This window comes from Myiozetetes cayanensis, unplaced genomic scaffold (genome assembly GCF_022539395.1).
Source record: "Myiozetetes cayanensis isolate MyiCay16 unplaced genomic scaffold, myiCay2020 scf4, whole genome shotgun sequence".
Taxonomy (NCBI): Eukaryota; Metazoa; Chordata; class Aves; order Passeriformes; family Tyrannidae; genus Myiozetetes; species Myiozetetes cayanensis.
Window position 1 is genome coordinate 35,170,442 of NW_026087631.1, and position 17,367 is coordinate 35,187,808.

The 17,367-nt window shown below is 43.3% G+C and overlaps 1 protein-coding gene across 2 annotated transcripts; it reads left to right on the forward strand.

The window, feature by feature from the left end:
* Positions 1-10,451: 10,451 nt before the first annotated feature.
* ANKRD34B (ankyrin repeat domain 34B) lies at positions 10,452-15,394 on the forward strand. 2 transcript variants are annotated; one of them, XM_050329751.1, is made up of 2 exons: positions 10,452-10,518; positions 11,725-15,394. In XM_050329751.1, the coding sequence occupies exon 2, from the start codon at positions 13,292-13,294 to the stop codon at positions 14,795-14,797; it is 1,506 nt and encodes a 501-aa protein (XP_050185708.1). In that variant the 5' UTR covers positions 10,452-10,518; positions 11,725-13,291; the 3' UTR covers positions 14,798-15,394. The 2 variants fall into 2 exon arrangements, with proteins under 2 accessions (XP_050185708.1, XP_050185707.1); XM_050329750.1 differs by lacking the exon at positions 10,452-10,518 and adding an exon at positions 10,618-10,798.
* The last annotated feature ends 1,973 nt before the right edge of the window (positions 15,395-17,367 follow it).

Genomic DNA, 17,367 nt, shown 5'->3' on the forward strand with positions numbered 1-17,367 from the left:
CCTGCCCCTCCTGCTGCACTGACCTAGGGCTCTGCAAGGCTACTCACTCCTCTGTCACATTCTCACTCCTCTTGCGACTGCTGTTGTTCCCCACAGGCTTTTCCCTACCTTCTTAACTTACCCCAGAGGTGCTGCTCCCATGGCTTATGGGCTCAGCCTTGGCCAGTCGTGGGGCTGCCTCAGAGCCGGTTGTACGAGAGCGAAGCTTCCAGCAGCTCCTGGCAGAAGCCACCCCTGCAGCCCCTTGGGACCAAAACCTGGCCACACAAACCCAGTACAGTCTGATAAAGAGGTTTTAGTGTCCCTCACTTCACACCTGTGAGGAGGCTTTGCTGCTCTCATAAAAAGTTGCCGTGCCTCTTTGTCCACCACCACCTCACAGTGCAAGAACATACACATTGATTCCTTAAACAGTCTGTGTTCCTACGTCCCTGCCAGTTGTTACCAGTAAAGATGCAGTTAATTCGTCACTGTGTTTTTGAACACTCTATCTGACAAATGCAGATTATAAACAGGTAGTCAAGTCCGGTTTCATCTTCATTAAACACAGCCAGTATAATAATTTGTGCTGCTGTTCCTTTAGAATATCAGCTATGAGCACCCCCTGAATTTTTCACAGCAATTTATAACAGCTGATAAAAAAGATAATTTTTGCAGCATCTGCTCTGGGTTGTCTCAGTTTTCTCTGTTTCCTTTGAAACTGTAAGTACTTACCATCATTGATCTTCTTGTTCCATGTGTGCTGATATTATATCAATCGATAAAAGCAAGTTTATGCTTGCATAATGCGGGAAGAAGTCTCCTGAGTTTTAAATTGACAGCACATTGTTGAAGGGGAGGAAAGAGACTGTTACCAGGGAGATGTCATGTTTTTTTTTTTTTAAATATAAGTCATTGTGACCCTGGCAAGAGAATAACTTCCTGAAAGCATTTTAAATGTACCAGTTATAGGTCAGTGTTGAAAGCTCTGCATAAACACTTTGCAAAGTACTGTGTTTAGGACAACTGACATTTATTAGAAATGGAAGAAAAGACTTCATACAATGTTGTATTACACTGTGATGCTGAGACCAACATCCATTAGGAAATTTCTGCCTAAGCATACATTGCAGGAGATACGGTTCATTTTGTAGAATGATTTTGATTGCAAAGAACTTAACCTGGATGCAAAAACAAGCACATAAGTGGTTACTCTTGACCGTTTGTGGACTGACTTAGTCCTCTCCACATTTAACTATGTTCTTTTGTCAAATTCAACAACAAATTAAGTTAATTTGTGATTCGTGGAAATGTGAACTTTTGAGTTTCCTACTTCAGTATGTCTCTCTCTACCAAAGAGATGCGTTTTTGTTTGGTTTGGTTTTTAGTAGAAGCACTGCATATTGACAGCACTTTTTGTACCACAGCTTCTCAATACACAGATCCCAGCTGAGAACTAGGAAAATGCATTTGACTACAGTGAAGTTCGGTCCAAAATAAGTGTATTCACCCCACTGACAGACACAGTGACCACTACAAGTTGAGATGCTGATGTTTCAAGACGGACAGAGGCAGAAAGGTGTGAGTCTGCATGCTCAGAAAGCACATACATTCTGTTTGCTGTCAGGAATTTATTTGCTGAGGATAGTTACCTGGCAGCTCCTACATCCCCATTTATATTTTCTAAGAGAAAAATAGATATTTTATACTCTGGCTTGAGGCAGAAAAAAATCCTTGGTTCCAAATACAACTTCACCATGTTTTGTTTATCCCTGTACTTCATTGATGAATGATTCCTTGAAAAGCCATAGATTCTCATTATGTCTAGTACAGGGGGAAATGTCATGTTTTTCCCCAGTTCCATGCAGCTAAGTGCAATGAATAGCATCATGAGTGACAGTATAATTACCAATCACCAAGAAAAGTCTAGTACAGGTATAATTTAATCCCCTTCATTCATGCTTTCTCGGGAGCAAACTGTTCTAAACAGATTAAAATTTTGATTTTCAAGAATAATACTAGTTTTAACAAGATAGCTGAAACCAGAGGGTCTTCATAAAATGTGGAAAACAAACCATAAATGTTTTTATTGCTTGTCTGTTACTCATTATCTCTTATCTGACAGCGGGTAGTGACTTCCATCTGGCAGTAGAAAGCTGATGTTTTTAGTAGTTTTACAGCCACAGTGTATTCAAGGTCAGAACTGGGAACATTCCAACAACAAATCTCTACCATGGACAGCAATCCATAGAAAAGAAAGGTACACTCTGAAAAATAAGTTTCCTAATTTAGCAAACAGAATACTGTTAGTATCTATGCAGAAGACCAGGGGAAAAACAGGAAGGGGAAAATTACAATGGTTATCTTATTCAGGTTATCTGATGAGAGCACCAAGAGCTCTTGACATGAGACCTTAATGGGGAACAGCCAATCATGTTGTCTTCATCAGACTACAGCTAATTTCCTGAGGACTTAAACCCAAACTAATCCTGGTTGATTTAAAAGTTGTACTAAGAGAAGGAGACAGGAGCAGAAACAGGCAACAGCTGATTTGGAAAGGGGAGAAGCTGAGGAGTGGATTGTATGTTAATCAGGGCAGAAAATGAGGTGACAAATTAGGTGAAAAAGCTTGGTTAAGTACAGAATTAGGAGATGGTTCCCTCGTTATTCAGGTGTTCATTAGCTGTCACTGCTTGCCCAGGAGGGCTGCAGGAATGAAGCCGACAAAGTCAGGGTAGGCTGACCAGAAAATCTGAAGAGGCAGATCCTGAAGCAGAAGAGCGGAAACAGGAAAAGAGCTGAAAAGAGGAAATTGATGTTTCCTAGAAGGATTACATGGCTTATCGTGTTAGTTTGCCCTGCAGCTATAATTACTAAGGATACTTTCAGAATGCTGCAGGGTTTAGCACCAGCAGGAATGCAGTGACAAAGAAATTTGTTAGTGAAGGACTTCCAGGATTTGGGTGTTTATGTGACTGCCTATGTCAGCTGTACAGAAATCTTTAGCTAGAATTGCTATCCTGAAGTGCCTGCACTTCATCCCAGAGCCAGAGCCCCATTCCAGATCATCCAATGCCCGAGGCTCTCCTGCTTTCCTCGGTGGACACAGTGCGGTGTGGGTAAACCTGCTTGGTCCTGTGTCTTCAGTTGTGAGGACATGTTTCCTGCTGGCTCTGGGGTGATCCTGGGTGATTCTGTCCTCTGTTCTCTGCAGATCATTCTGTCTCCTTTCACATAACATCAAAGCAAAATCCATACAAGAAGCCTTTTGTTAGATTAATTGACATGGTTGGAAAAAGAATAGACAAGCTCTCAGGCAGAGTACTGTTCTAGTTACATTTTCAGGACTTTTTTCAAGTGACTTGGACAAGAGCTTACTTTGCAAAACTTGCCTATTCATCTGCAATTAAATTGGGTGGGTTAAAGTAGGTTATCTTTTCTTATAAGTCTAGTTTTGCTCTTTTTATCATTTAATGGTCTTGGCTATAGCATTGGTGTATCACCTCCAGTCCTCAAGCTGTGGTCCTCTCCATTCTGTCCCTCATCTCTTCAGCTGTTGCATTGGATTGGAAATTTACAGAAATTCAGAGAATTGTGCTGATCAAGAAAAGTGGGTATTTCAAATAGAGGTCTCTTAAGTATGTGCTTGTTTCCAATGAAGTGGTGGTGAAGTGTTTTTCTTGAAATGGGACCAGATGTTTGCCTAATTAAGGAAAGCTTTAGGTATAAAAACAAATATTTTGTTAAGTGATGTCTGCTGTGAAAACAAAAAAGATACAGAACTTGAGAGGGCAGGAAATAGATGGTAGGCCACTACCCATGAAACCCTTCATCAATGTCTTTTCCTTCCTTGCACCAGTGCTGGTTCCTGATACCAAGCAGTCTTTTTCAATAAGCAAACCATCATACAGAAGCCATTGTCTATAAGTTATGTCATTGATTTAATTGAGATGGGCACTTAAACAAAACACAGAACATTTTAATGTTCATCATTCCTCCAGAATCACAGTTTTCCACACAAAGCCCTGCTGGGCACACTCACGTTGGTTTTGGACAGCTGTACCAGTTCATGAATTACCAGTTGGAGATCCCAGACAATAGGTTGGGCCCCTGCATTGCGCTGGAGCTTGTTCAGTTGTACTAAGGAGCACTTTAGAAGCTTTTAGGCTTTTCAGTGCTATATCAGTAACTCATCAAACATGTCAAAAAAAGCTCTTGAAAATGATTTCTTGTGAAATCAGCTTGAAAGAAAGGTTCATTTTCACAAGTACAAGAAGGAACTTTTAATCACTCTATCTCCTCTTGTTAGGCTCTGCTTAGAAAGGTTAAAATTTAGATCTGTTCCCATCAGGAGTCCTAGCTGGAAAACCTCATCAATTTAGCTACCTAAGTTTAGAAATAATTTTTTTTCCTAATTAATTTTACATAATTTTTTTCTCATGTGCGTTCAGTCATTTATTGTATAAAAAGTCAATCTGTTCTTCTGGAGTTCTTCACTCACTGAGTACTTTTGTGCATGTTGCTATTTCACTCAGTCAAAATTGATTTCTTCGGAGTGTTGACTCTCAGTGTCTTTCATCAAATTATGGTTATCTTTCTGATGGAATCACGTAGATTCTGTTCCTTTTGTCGCACAGCAGTTTCACCATTTTTACTGCATAATTCACAATACTTTTTTCTAGTATGTAATTCATATTACTTTAGAAACTGCTACAGTCACAAAGGGTACGGACAACTTTCTGCTGTAATCTAAACAACAATTTGTGAACATATTTAGGAGAAATAATAAGCTCAATGAATGTTCATAGAGTGTAGGAACCGGCAAAAGGGGGTTATCCTGGGAGCCTCTGATTCACAGCATCAACAAAGCACTTGTGTATTGCAGCATTGCCAAAGCTTGTGCCCACAGAACCAGACATTTATTTTATAAAATTGTTTGAAGAACCCCTGTTCTGTCACCAGTCATTCCTGCAAGTATCACAAGTGCAATTCACACACAAACTCAATTTTTTAATCAAAGCAATCAGCAATAAACCACCAAACACTTCAGAGAGCATATTTTTCCAGACAGAAAACTGTCTCAGTAGTCTCACCTGGTGTGATTGACCCCACAGACTCTGTTAGCAAAGTACAGTACCAGCTATGCCTCGAAATTACCCAAGTAAACAAACCAACAAAATAATAAAGTACTTTTCTACATTTTACACTGCATGCATGGGGTTTTTGCGAGACACTTCACAGAGCCTAATTCCTTCTGTTTGGTTTTGCTTATTATTTTTGAAACAAGAGATAGCTCTTCTCTCCTAGACCTCTACATTAGTGTTTCTCCATCACTACCATAATCCTCTTCAAGATTCTGAACAAGCGAGCAGCTGCGCCTGCTACATTTAATAGAAGTATTTTTAAGAACGCTCTTGTTTACAGCATTACTGCATTTTCTCTGCAAACAGTTGGAGCAAAAGCATCTGCCTCTATACATTAATGGTTTAGAATGTATTTAAGGTACAAAATCAGTAGATAATAATAATAACAATAATTTCAGGGTTTAGTTGGGTCTTTTTCGTTCACCACAACTAAACAAAATTAATGATGCTTTTATATTTTTCCATTTATTTCCAGTTTTGAAAAGAATTCAATGCACCAATACATAATAAAGCAATTAAATTACTAGAATGACTTGTTACATTATACCATGTTCAACAATTTACACACCAATGCATTAATAGGTAAGTAATTACACATATAAGCAATCATGGCTCCTCCTCCATTTGAATCAGTTCTTGCTATTGTAGGCTAAGGCTGGTCAGTGCCAAACAGACATGACAAAGTGTTTACATTTTCCGTTGGGAAGCAAAATCTAAAACGAAGGGGTTTTTTAAGATCAAATCAAACTCTTCCTGGTTTGGGGTTTTGTTTTTTTTCTTTCCTACAAACAAAGTGGAACAGCTAAGAGTTGATTCCCAGGATCCCCAAAGGCAGAGGAAACATCCTCTGGTAGTGCTCAGACACCCTGGCAGTGCCAGCAGAGGCAGTCCAGGCTCAGGTGTGCACAGCCTGAGGCTTCAACTCCTGAAACAAGGCTCCTGGGCTCCAGCTCTGTTGTCCAGCTCTGGGCTCCTAGCAGGTTACTGAGCTGCCCACCGGGAAACTTAGCACGTTCTTTAATTTCACTGTTTCACTGGTTGCCTGTCCATGTTTGGGCACAGTTCATCAAGAATCTGCACACACCCCCACCCACCTCAGCCACACTGTGATCTCAGAATTGCTCGTTAGGATTTGGCCTTGACAGATAGCACCTGGGCTGAGCTGCTCTTAACCTCATCAGAGACTGCCTGCTCCCAGGAAGGGTGCTGGCTAATGAGCTCCTGCTTTTTAATGAACTGCCTTGGAAATTTATTTTTCTTGCCTGACCCAAATGGAGCAGCATTTTTGTTACTGAACTTTCAAAGAAAGTCACCTACCTGAATTGCAGTCAATGGTAGAAAGTTACTATGATTAAAACCCACTCTTGTGACCCCACAAATAGCGTCCTAAGCGAGACCCTGGGAGCTCTCGTGGAGCTCAGTGGGCTGTGCCCAGCCCAGTGTCCCCCTCAGAGCAAGGCCCATTGAGGCCAGGAATGCTCCCTTTGCTGCACTGGAAGGACAAAGGCTGGAGCCTGGGCTGATCCCCAGCTCCTCAAGGCTCAGCCCTTTACCCCTGTAGAAGATGCAAAGGCACCTGTATCAGTCCTTTGCTGAGCTCAAGGGGGATTTTTGGCAGAAATAAACCTGTTAATTCATCTGTACGTACATGTACAGACTTCAGGTCTGCGTGCAAGTGAGAATGTGCTACAGCAAATGTGCTGGGAATGCTGCTCTCAGATTCTTCTGTATGTTAGATCAGTAAGTCAGGCCTGTAGGTTAGTTACTGTTGTGATTTTAGTAAATTTTATAGAATCTTCAGTTAAATTGTTTAAATTAGGCTATAGATTCAGTGCTGTTAAGTTTAAGTACTGTCAAAACCTTTAGGCCTATACTCTGGGTCAAGTCCGGGGCTAAGTTTGGCAGGGGAGTCCATTCTGAACCTGTGACTCAGTGGGAGGGTCTTCCTTATTGCTTTGGATCCTTACCTGTTCCCATACTTACCCTTTTCCCTGACCCCAGCCTCCACATAGATAATTTCTGGTTGATCTTAGTTTTAGATTGATTGATTTTAGATTTTGGTCCATTTTTTCTCTATGTGCTTTAATTATCTAGTAAGTAGTAGAGTGAACTTCGCCAACAAACTTTGTCGTTCTTTCACTTTTATGTTAAACCTGATTTTGCTGATATCTTTGCCAGTCACTCTTTGAGTGACCTAAAACACTCACTTGTGGCAAACATTTCAGTAAATTAAAATGAATGTTAGAATTCTGTGAGCACAAAACTTTCCCCTACCAGATATCCATCTAGCCCAACTCTCAGTGAAATGTAGGAGAAGAATATCAAGGAGTGTGATAAATACGCCGTGTGCATATGCAAACATCTTCTGTGTTTTATAATAAAACTTGTGCTGCACCGATGTGTTCCCTGCCCTGGTTTTTCACCCTCCTCCACTGTTAATATAAATTTCTTGTTACCAACAGTTGTTTTTTATATCCAGCCAACAGCAGCCATGGTGACATTTATAAGAAAAAAATCTAATTATCTTCATAAAAGTAGTCTTCCAAGGGCTGCTTTAATACACTTTTGTGGTTTTTTTTTTGGTCAATGATTCATGTTGGCTATCATAAACACGACAGCACAAGGATGGACGGAGGAATCAGGAAGAGCACACTGAGAGCTGCAGGAACTGCAGGAGTGAAGATGTTTCAGCTGCACGAGTGCTGACATTCAAGTGTACACTGCCTCCGTAATTCATATAATTCACCCAACAACAGGTCTGAGAAGAGCAGTAACCTCCTGCAGAGTGGATATTCAATACACATGCCTTTCCAAGGCTGCATGGCAAAGACTGAGTATTAAGAATGTGGATGATGTACAGAGAGGAAAAGAAAACAAAGATAATTAGAATCTTACCACAGGGAAAAAACCTCTGTGGACATTCTCCCAACTTAGTTTTTGAAATAGAAGGTTAAAGAGTAACTGAGGAACCTGCTCTTGGAATGTTGTTTGTCTTAGTGGCTTATTCATACCATTTGTCTAGCTCTTAGTCATGATGATCTCTCATTGATCCTGACATGCACTTTAAAAAAATTGCATGGCACAAATCTCCTTCACATTCCTCCTGGAAACTTCTCTCTCCTAAAACAGCCCTTTGCAGCTGGGATGCTGCTCATTGTACTGGCCATGATGGCTGGGTTTGCTGTCAGTTTGCCCCCCACCTTCCCACTTGGTTTGCTGCATTCACCTGCTGACTTTTACTGTACACCGAGGTGACGATGTGGTGGCAGCAGGTGCCTTTTCAAAGGGAGAACAGGCCCTTGCACAACAGCAGCACAGCAGGCCCTGCAGTAAACAGTGTTTGCAGGCAACAGCACTGCATTGCAACAAAACACCCTTGGAGTCCCTGGGATACCATCAAAAAGTCCTGTCACGGCAGGGTCATGGGGATGTCAGGCTGGCTGCTCCATGGGGAGTCACGCTGGAGCAGCCCCATGACCTGCGATGAACTGACTGGGCTGTGATGGGAGAGTGTGGGTAATGTCCACCTGGATTTCAGTAGAGCCTTTGCCACTGCCCCCCAGAAGAACCTCACAGGACCTTTGTCAGAACTGAAGAGACTGAGACAAGCTGCTCCTGGTCAGCCTGGAGAAGAGAAGGCTCAGGGGGAGTCTTACCAACCTGAAAGGAGGATGCAAAGAAGACAGTGCCCTTTCCAGCAGTGACAGGGCAAGAGCCAACAGGCACAAATTGGAACAAGGGTTCCCCTCTGAATATCAGGGAACATTTTTTCAGTGAGGGCGACCAAGTGCTGTCACAGGTTGCCCAGAGAGGCTGTGGAGACTCTGTCACTGGAGACAGTAAAGAAATGTCTGTTCCTGTTTGTTAAGGGGGTTGGACAAGATGTCCCTCAGAGATCCCTTCCAACCTCAACCAGTTTGTGTTCCTGTGAAGGTGTCCTAAACTTGCATTGAAATCAAGAAGGTTCTTTGACCATGCTTTGAAATTTCTCAGGATTTTAGCCAGTGAAATCAGACCGGAATTATTGAGAAGTCAAACTGGGGCATACCTGAGGGAAGCACCTCCTCAGGCTCAGCTTCCTCTTATTCCTGATAAAGCCATTAAACCCATGCCCCGGGTGGTGAGAAGCAGTGTGGTAGTGGAGAAGGTCTCGGGTGGGTTGTTTCTACCGTTCACTGCTCCTGAAGGAGATGCCTGAGCAGAGCAAACACAGCTTGGTGTTGTCCCTGTTACCAGGGGGGTGGCCACACTCCTGTCCAGGAGGAAAATGACCCAAGGTGCAAGGTGGGGGGGACGGGGCATGGGGTGAAAGGGTCAGGGGTTAGGAGGTGTGTGCATGAGGGGGTATGTGGGGGCTGTGATGCTGAAGGAGGGTTTGAGGGGTATGGGTGAAGGTGGATGTGCAGGTGTGAGGAGGGGTCAGGAGGTGTGGGGAGGGGTCAGGAGTGGGGGTGGGGGTAGGAAAGAGCCAGGTTGTGTGTGGGAGTGGGGTACAGGTTTGGGGTGAGGGGGGGCAGGTATGGGCATAAGGGGTTGTGGGACTGAGCATAAGGGGGTACTGGGGGATATTGGGGTGTGAGGGGATATGGAAGTGGTTTTAAGGTGATGGGTGTGAGGGTGAGCAGGTGTGGGCATAAGGGGGTGGGGCACTGGGTGTGAGGGGGTATTGTGGGTCTGAAGTGGGGTGCTGGGGGAATGTAGGACTGGATGTGAGCAGGTGTAGGTTTGAGGTGATGGGTGTGAGGGGGAGCAAGTGTGGCCATAACAGGGTGTGAGATTGGATGTGAGGGGGGGTATTAGGGGTCCGAGGGCGGTTACTGAGCGTCTGGCTGGGCTGTGGGACTGGGTGTGACGGGGGTATTGGGGGTCTGAGGGATGTCCCTGGGGGTGTGGGGGGGCTGTGGGGCTGGGTGTGAGGGGGACACTGGGGGTCCGAGAGGGTACCGAAGGCGGGGGATGGCTGTGTGGGGGCTGTGGCCGTGCAGGGGGTGGGGGCCTGGCGCTGCCCCCCCGCCCGGCTGTGCCCGCCCGGGCCCGAGGGCGGTGCCGGGGGAGGTGCTCGGTGTCCCGGTGTTCCCGAAGGTCCCGCCGTCCGTCGCTCCCGGCGCTGCGCGAGGAGCGGCCGCTCCGTCCCGACCGCAGGTAAGGGCGCTGCCCCGGCGGCGCGGGGGGATGGCGGGGTACGGCTTTTGATAGCTGCTTCGTAGCCATTTTAATAGCGTTTATTTAGTCTTTGTCGTGTTTATGGTGTTACAACGTGCGCTGCCACTTCTCCGCAAGTAGTTTCCTTGCTTTTCCCCGACTGTCCCTCAGGGAATCGCTTGGAGCCTTCGGGTTACAAGTTGCGGTGGCAACTTCGGGGTGGTCGTGGAATAGTTTTGGCAGCGTTGGAAAGGTAATTTTTTTTTTTTTCAAATCACAAGTTATTAATTTGTGCTAAATTTCAACTAGGGAAAGAGCTTTTGCTATCCCAAAGAGAATTTGCCAGGGTTAACGTGGATGCAAAGAGTCATAGAAATATTTAGATGCTTGTGCTCTTCAAGCCTGTAAGCAAGTCTTTTTTCAGAGATGAGAATCGATGGCAATTTTACTGGAATGATTCTAGACTCTCTAAACACAACCGTGAGGGCTTGATGAACTCTGACGGCAGAAAATCTGGCTTTCACATTAAAAAGGTGAGGAGCACTATGCAAGAACTCCTTCATTCATATCATGCACTCATGAAACTGTTGGTTATTTTTATATTTGTCTATACATTTTAACATTGATGTGCTCCTTCCCCCCTCAGTGTTGTGATTATTTTGACTGTTAGATTCAAAAACATATTTTCATAGTAGGAGGTACCCTGTGCTACTTTGTCTCAGAGCACTTTTCAGGACAATACTACTTTTTGAAAATAAAATTCAGCTCTTCCTAGACAGATAAAGCATTGCAGGAATATTTTTTGTACAAGGACAACAGGAATTTTTGGGTTATCTGAAAGACCAGTCCATGATTCAGTATCTGGATTTGTAGTATCTGGGTTGCATCGTTCCTCATTTCCTTAAACTGCTTTAAAACTTTAAACTGCTTTTGAAGTTTACCCTCACAGGTGAGAAGTGACTGTTTCCTTTTAAGAACACATGGTGTCATTCTGACATTGCAGTAAATTACATTTAGGAATATTTTACAATTGCAATCTGCTGAGTATCCATCTGCGATGTATTATCACAGAATTACTCTTTTGGGGTCCAATTACTGCTTGGACTGTGGTCTTTCACTTCAGCTGTGAGGTTTTTGGAGCAGGTTGTACCCAGTTCAGCTGTGGCACATGTATTCCCAGACTCCCACATGAGAGTGTGGGTCCTGTGAAAGTCTAGCTGCACTTTGTTCCCACAGTGACAAATTTAGGATGACACAGCCCCAGGCGCCCTCCTGTGATTAACAAATGCTCCAGATGAAGTTGTGGTTGTCATCCAGCACTCAGAAACATGCTCTGCATTGTATTGTTCCCATTGTGAATCTGTAACACTTTCTATTGTTCGTTCAGTGTCTGATTCTGAAGTATTTGTAGATTTTTGTTCCCCACTTCATGTATGTTTTTGCACTTTTCTCTGCACAGAAACATCTCAGGCTTTCTCCAGGCAGGTTCGTACCTTGCAACATCATCTACTCCTAACTCTCCAACTTCAGCTGTTGTCTTAGGCCAGCCTTACGCTGTCCTCACTCACATCAACAGTCCTGCTAAAGTCTACGGAAACAGCAAATTTAAGCAACAGGAGGCATTAGATGAGATGTCAGAAAAACAGCCTCACCTTCATTACTGACCTGCTGCACGACCTCAGGTAGCATTATCCTCTTTCCATGCCTGTTTAACATTCAATGTTCTTTTGGCCATAAAAGGTATCTCTGCAAATGAAAAGGCTCTTCCTATGTAAGAAGAGCTATGTGCCATTGCGTAAGTAATGTGAGCAGTTAAGTGTCAGAGGAGCTCTAGATAAATAGGAAAGAAATGTAAAAACACCAAGGACTTCCAGGTAAGTCAGAAAAAACCCAAGGGAGAACACAATCAGAATTCCAACATGTCTGCTATCTACAAGATATTTCTCTGCAGTTTGTTTCTGGAAACCTACGCGCACAGATTGATCGGATACTGCATACGTTATTTGTCAAAAGTACACATAAAAATCGTAACAATGATTTGCACTTCAATGAAAGCTGAGATAGACAGTACTGAATCCTGTAATTTCAGTATAATGGAGTGAATCCTTAAAGTAATTTCAGTGCAATTACCTTTAAAAAATGTTTTATCAAGACAGAGGGGGAAAAGCCCAACCACCAGTCAAAGTGAGATTTTCTCCTCAGATTTCCAGGGAGGAAATCTGACGCTTTTAGTTTTGCTTGTTGTACTTCTGGAACAAACTACATTGAGATCACATTTTGATTTTTGAATTCGAAGTAAAACAGAACGAACTTACTGCTCTTCAGTTAATTACCAAAATTTTACTAGTGCTTTCAGTGATGAATAAAAATGAGTCTCTGTTAATTCCCTTTGCAGTTAAACATATTTATTTCTCTAGAAATACACTGTAAATAAACAAATGTAACTTTCATATCCATGTCTAACCTTGTACTTGAATTACTCTGCCAGTTGTTAAATACTGATTTTTTTTTCTCTAAAGGTTTTCTCTACACACGGGTAAGCAAGTACATGTAAGAATTGTTAGTTGCATGTATGCAGGTATACATTCATACAAGGCCTTTTGTTATTTATGCCACATTAAGTTCTTAATTTTTTGTGTGAAATCTCCTGATTTACTTTCATGCTCTCAAATGTTTCTTTTGTTGTAGAGCTGATACAGTCTGCTCAGGCAGAGGACTGTGTAAAAGAGTGTCAGAAACTAAAAGGTGACAGCCATGCTCTAACTTTCTAGAAATGTTATATTTATATTTGAGTATTTTTTAAAGTTTTTAATGTATTTCTTGAAGTCTAGAGGGTGAGGACACCTTTCTTTTCTTCTTCCCTTCATACTCTTTTCTCACAATATGATGGTGTTTGCAGGAGCAATTTGTACAGTTAAACCTTCTCTTTTTTTTTTTTTTTCCCTATTTTCTCTTCTCTGGGGGACCTCTTTGCTTTCTACAGAAGGTAGATGTTTTTTTGCAGCCCCTAGGAGGGTGAAGGTGAGATGAGCAGGATGATGGAGGCGGTGGAGGTGCCACCAGAGGGGTATTCCCTGATCAAAGCCGTGTACCAGAGACGCCTCCGCCTCACCAGGCTGCTGATCGATGGGGGTGCCTACGTCAACGAGAGCAACAGCAGAGGGGAGACCCCCCTCATGGTCGCTTGTATGACTGAACATGTGGACTTGCAGAGTGCCAGCAAGGCTAAGATGGTTAAGTACCTGCTGGACAACAAGGCTGATCCAAACATCCAGGACAAATCTGGGAAGACGGCCCTGATGCATGCATGCCTGGGCAGAGCGGGCCCAGAGGTGGTGTCTCTGCTGCTCATGAGTGGGGCGGACCCAAGCCTGCCTGACCACTCCAACTGCTCTGCTCTTGTGTATGCAATAAACTCTGCAGACAGAGAGACCCTGGAGGTTCTGCTGAACGCCTGTAAGGCGCGAGGGAAAGAGGTGATCATCATCACCATGGACAAATCCGTGTCGGGGAGGCAGGAAACCAGGCAGTACCTGAACGTGCCTCCCCCAGAGCTTGGGGAGTGTCAGTACCCAGCTGCCTGCACCTCACCATCGGAAATAGAACCCAGTGAGATTCCAGAGGGACCATTCAGCTTCAGAGAGCTGTATTCTCCACAGCAGGGGGACAGCTTATCTCAAACAGAGTCACTGACGATGAAACCCAGCCCGACACAGGGGCGGTTCAAGCTGACCCATGTGCAGCAACTGGAGTGTGAGCCTTGGATAAACTGCTGCCCAGCAGTATTTCACCAGAGGAAAATCACTTCTTCACAGGAACTTCAGAGTATCACTCCAATAGAAAAGCTCTCTTGTAAAGTCAGTGGCCTCGGCTTATCAAAGAGAGTCAACACCAGTCCCCGAAGTATTGACAGGAAAGACACTGCTCAGGTATTCAAAACCTCTGATGAAACTGGGTCCAGGAAACCACCACCTGACAAGATAAACTATCAGACTCCTTTTGTTGAAGAGAAACATAACCCAAGTGTGATTCCCATGGGTCAGAGTGTCAGTTTTGGACAAATCAGCTTAATTTCAAACCTCAGCAGTTTTTTCAGGAACAAAAATGCAAAACCAGATCATGAGAGTTCTGATTCTCAGCTAATTGCTAGTTTAAGTCCTGCTGCTGCTGCAGAAGACAGTAAGTCAGCAATAGGAAAGAAAGAGATTATTTCTCCGTCTCACTCCTTGTTACCAAGTTCCAGAGAAGTTCCGGAGAATATGCCACCTGTTAATGTGAAACGCAGAAATCAGACTTTCCCAGAAGGACAAGGGTCAGGAGCCTTAGCATTGGATCAGACACGGCCAGGTTATCTGCCACCCCTGAATGCGAACCCTCATTCCCAAGTTGAAGAGATCACTGTCATAAACACAGTTTCTGGGATGATTTCTTGTGGGCAAACACAGTTAGGGCCAGCAGCACCCGCTTTTCCTAGAATGACCAAAAACACCAATCTGCTGCGCAGGAGGCCATATGAGCAGATTACAGTCTGAGCAGATTAAGCAATTACTGAATTTTTAACAGGGGATAAGGGGCTACAAACTCTTTGATATGTAAATATTCACTGCACTACCTGATTGTAATGGTGCATATCACAAAGTAGAGCAGGTCTGTGATGTAAAGCTCTCTGCCTTGGGATGAGTTGAACAGCTTAAAGACTACATGAAAAGACACACTTAATGAGACTGCTTTCTGCAAGCTGAGGAATATTTATTTTCTTGGTTTTCTAAGGTTTTCATCTTATCTGTGACAGACTGAACCCACAACACCTCTTAAGCACTGCAGCTGCAATTGTAGGTTGTAAAATATGACTCCTAGATTTTCCCAAACAGGTACTCTTTTTGCAGCCACAGAGGTCATACACGTGGAGTTTGAAAACCTGAAACAGCAGACTGTGATGCTGAACACCAGCCTGACTTTGTCCAGGTTGTACAATACCCAGAAAACCCACACACATCACTGTGCAGGGGCAGGTGTACACAGGCAGTATTTCCTGCTTCTGTGACTTCACTCCATGTAAATAATCAATAAAACTCATGTTGCAGAGCTGTGCTGCCCAGGGAATTCCAGCTAAAGACTGAGAGCGTGTTTCAGATGCCTGGCTGGCCCTGGGGCAGGTGGTGCACAGCTCTGGGGTACTGCAGGTCAGCACAGAAAGCCTGGCAGCCCTGTCAGGAACCCACATGGAGCACAGCGAGCCCCGAGTGTGACACAAAAAAACTGCTCACACTCTCAACGAGCCGTCTCAGCCACTTTGGGCTGCTCAAGCTTCTGGCCTGCTGGAATCTGCTCCTCTCAGAAGAGAAAGGGTGGGGGAGGCAAAGCCTGTATCTAAACAAGGGTCTGTCACTGTCTGCAGCTCTGCACTCCCCCCAAAAGAGACCTCCAGGTCACACAGGAGCTCTCTGTCCCCAGTCACAGCCCTTTTCACCAGGGTACAAATGGTGGGGCACATCAAGTGTTCTTCAGCAAGGGCACTTCACACACAGGCTTGGGAGTAGGGAAAAGCTCTCTCCTCCTGCTCAGACAGACCTAAAAAAAGACAACCCAGGGGTGGGGAGGCCTTGGCACAAGTTACCCAGAATATCCATCTCGGGAAGTGTCCAAGGCCAGGCTGGACGGGGTTCAGAGCAACCTGGTCTAGTGGAAGGTGTCCCTTGCCCATGGCAGGGACGTTGGAGCAAGATGGGCTTTAAGGCCCCTGCCAACCCAAACCATTCTGTGGTTCTAACTACAAAACTCACCTGGGAGATGGAAATCCACATTTTGCCTAATTAGAAGCAGAGAACTGAATGTGTTAGGGGTAGAAAACACTCCTCTGCAGACCCCAAGCTACTGTGTTATTTTTTATCATCTCTATCTAAAAACCCATCTTTCTTTGCTTTTATTGTTCTACAATTCCGAACATTGCTCTGTCTTTGTGTGCATCCCATAGATATTGGATTGCATTTAGCATTTTAGATCTCATCTTCTATTGAGAAAAAGTGAATGTGTTCTATGTTGTCATAGTTTACAGAAAGTAGTTGTGTTGAAATTGTGTCTGTGTAATGTGAGTTTCTGTATACTGAAATACTTTTTTTCTGAAAATGCTCAGTCAGTACTATGTCTGCTTGCAGCTTCAGTCAAAGTTCACTGAATCTGACATTGCCTAACAAATAACTGCGATGTTATTTAGCTTTGCACTTAGTGTATGAAAATTTAAAGGGGATGATAAACATAAAACAATTTAAAGGGGATGATAAAAACAATTTTAAGGGGATGATAAACATAAAACAATTCAAAGGGGATGATAAATATACTCTTTGTAAATATCTTTTTTGGAGTATTTGTTGCCATTCAGGTTCTGCCTTTTCCTTCAGATGTTGCTGGATCAGCCCCCATGTACACCAGATAGAAACAGGGATTACATGGAAATCTTTTCATGGCAGAGAAATTACATGAAACAGAGTATGTCAGTATTAACTGGGTACAAATTGGTCCCTACACACAATATACTTTTCAAATGTTTTCATGGCATTAAAAATGGAAATGGCAATTTTTCATCTCTTCATCTCATAATGAAGTTACATATTTGCAATGGAAAATAAATCTTTAAAAACATACAAGTTATTTTTCAGAAAAAAATCTACCATCACCAGATGTTCTATCTGGTATCTGTGCTGAGGGTATAAAGCCCAATTTGTTTTGATTTTAAAATTAATTATGTACATGAGACTATCTCTCCCTTAAGTGAAAGAGTAATTTTTCTACAAAATACTTGGACAATGGAGGAAAACGGCAAGTGTCTTGAAAAAGGAAGTTTTTCAATAGTGTTGTCAGTATTTTGTGATTAATTGTGGTGTAGAAGTAATGTGAAGGGTTAATATTACTGTTTGTTTTTGCATTACTGTTACAAGTGACCTTCAAAGAAAAAGCTTTGTTCTCTTGATGTTGTTACAATGAATAAATAAAAGTTATTTTTTTTCCCCCACCAAGGGAGCATGGAAATAAGCACATGCTTTTATTCACCACTCAGTAGATGATGAGTCACTGCCAAAGGTACTCACTCAGAAGTGTTTCTCAG

Excerpts from the sequence above, each read along its gene's own strand:
- ANKRD34B (XM_050329751.1), top strand. The coding sequence starts at position 13,292 with ATGAGCAGGATGATGGAGGCGGTGGAGGTGCCACCAGAGGGGTATTCC.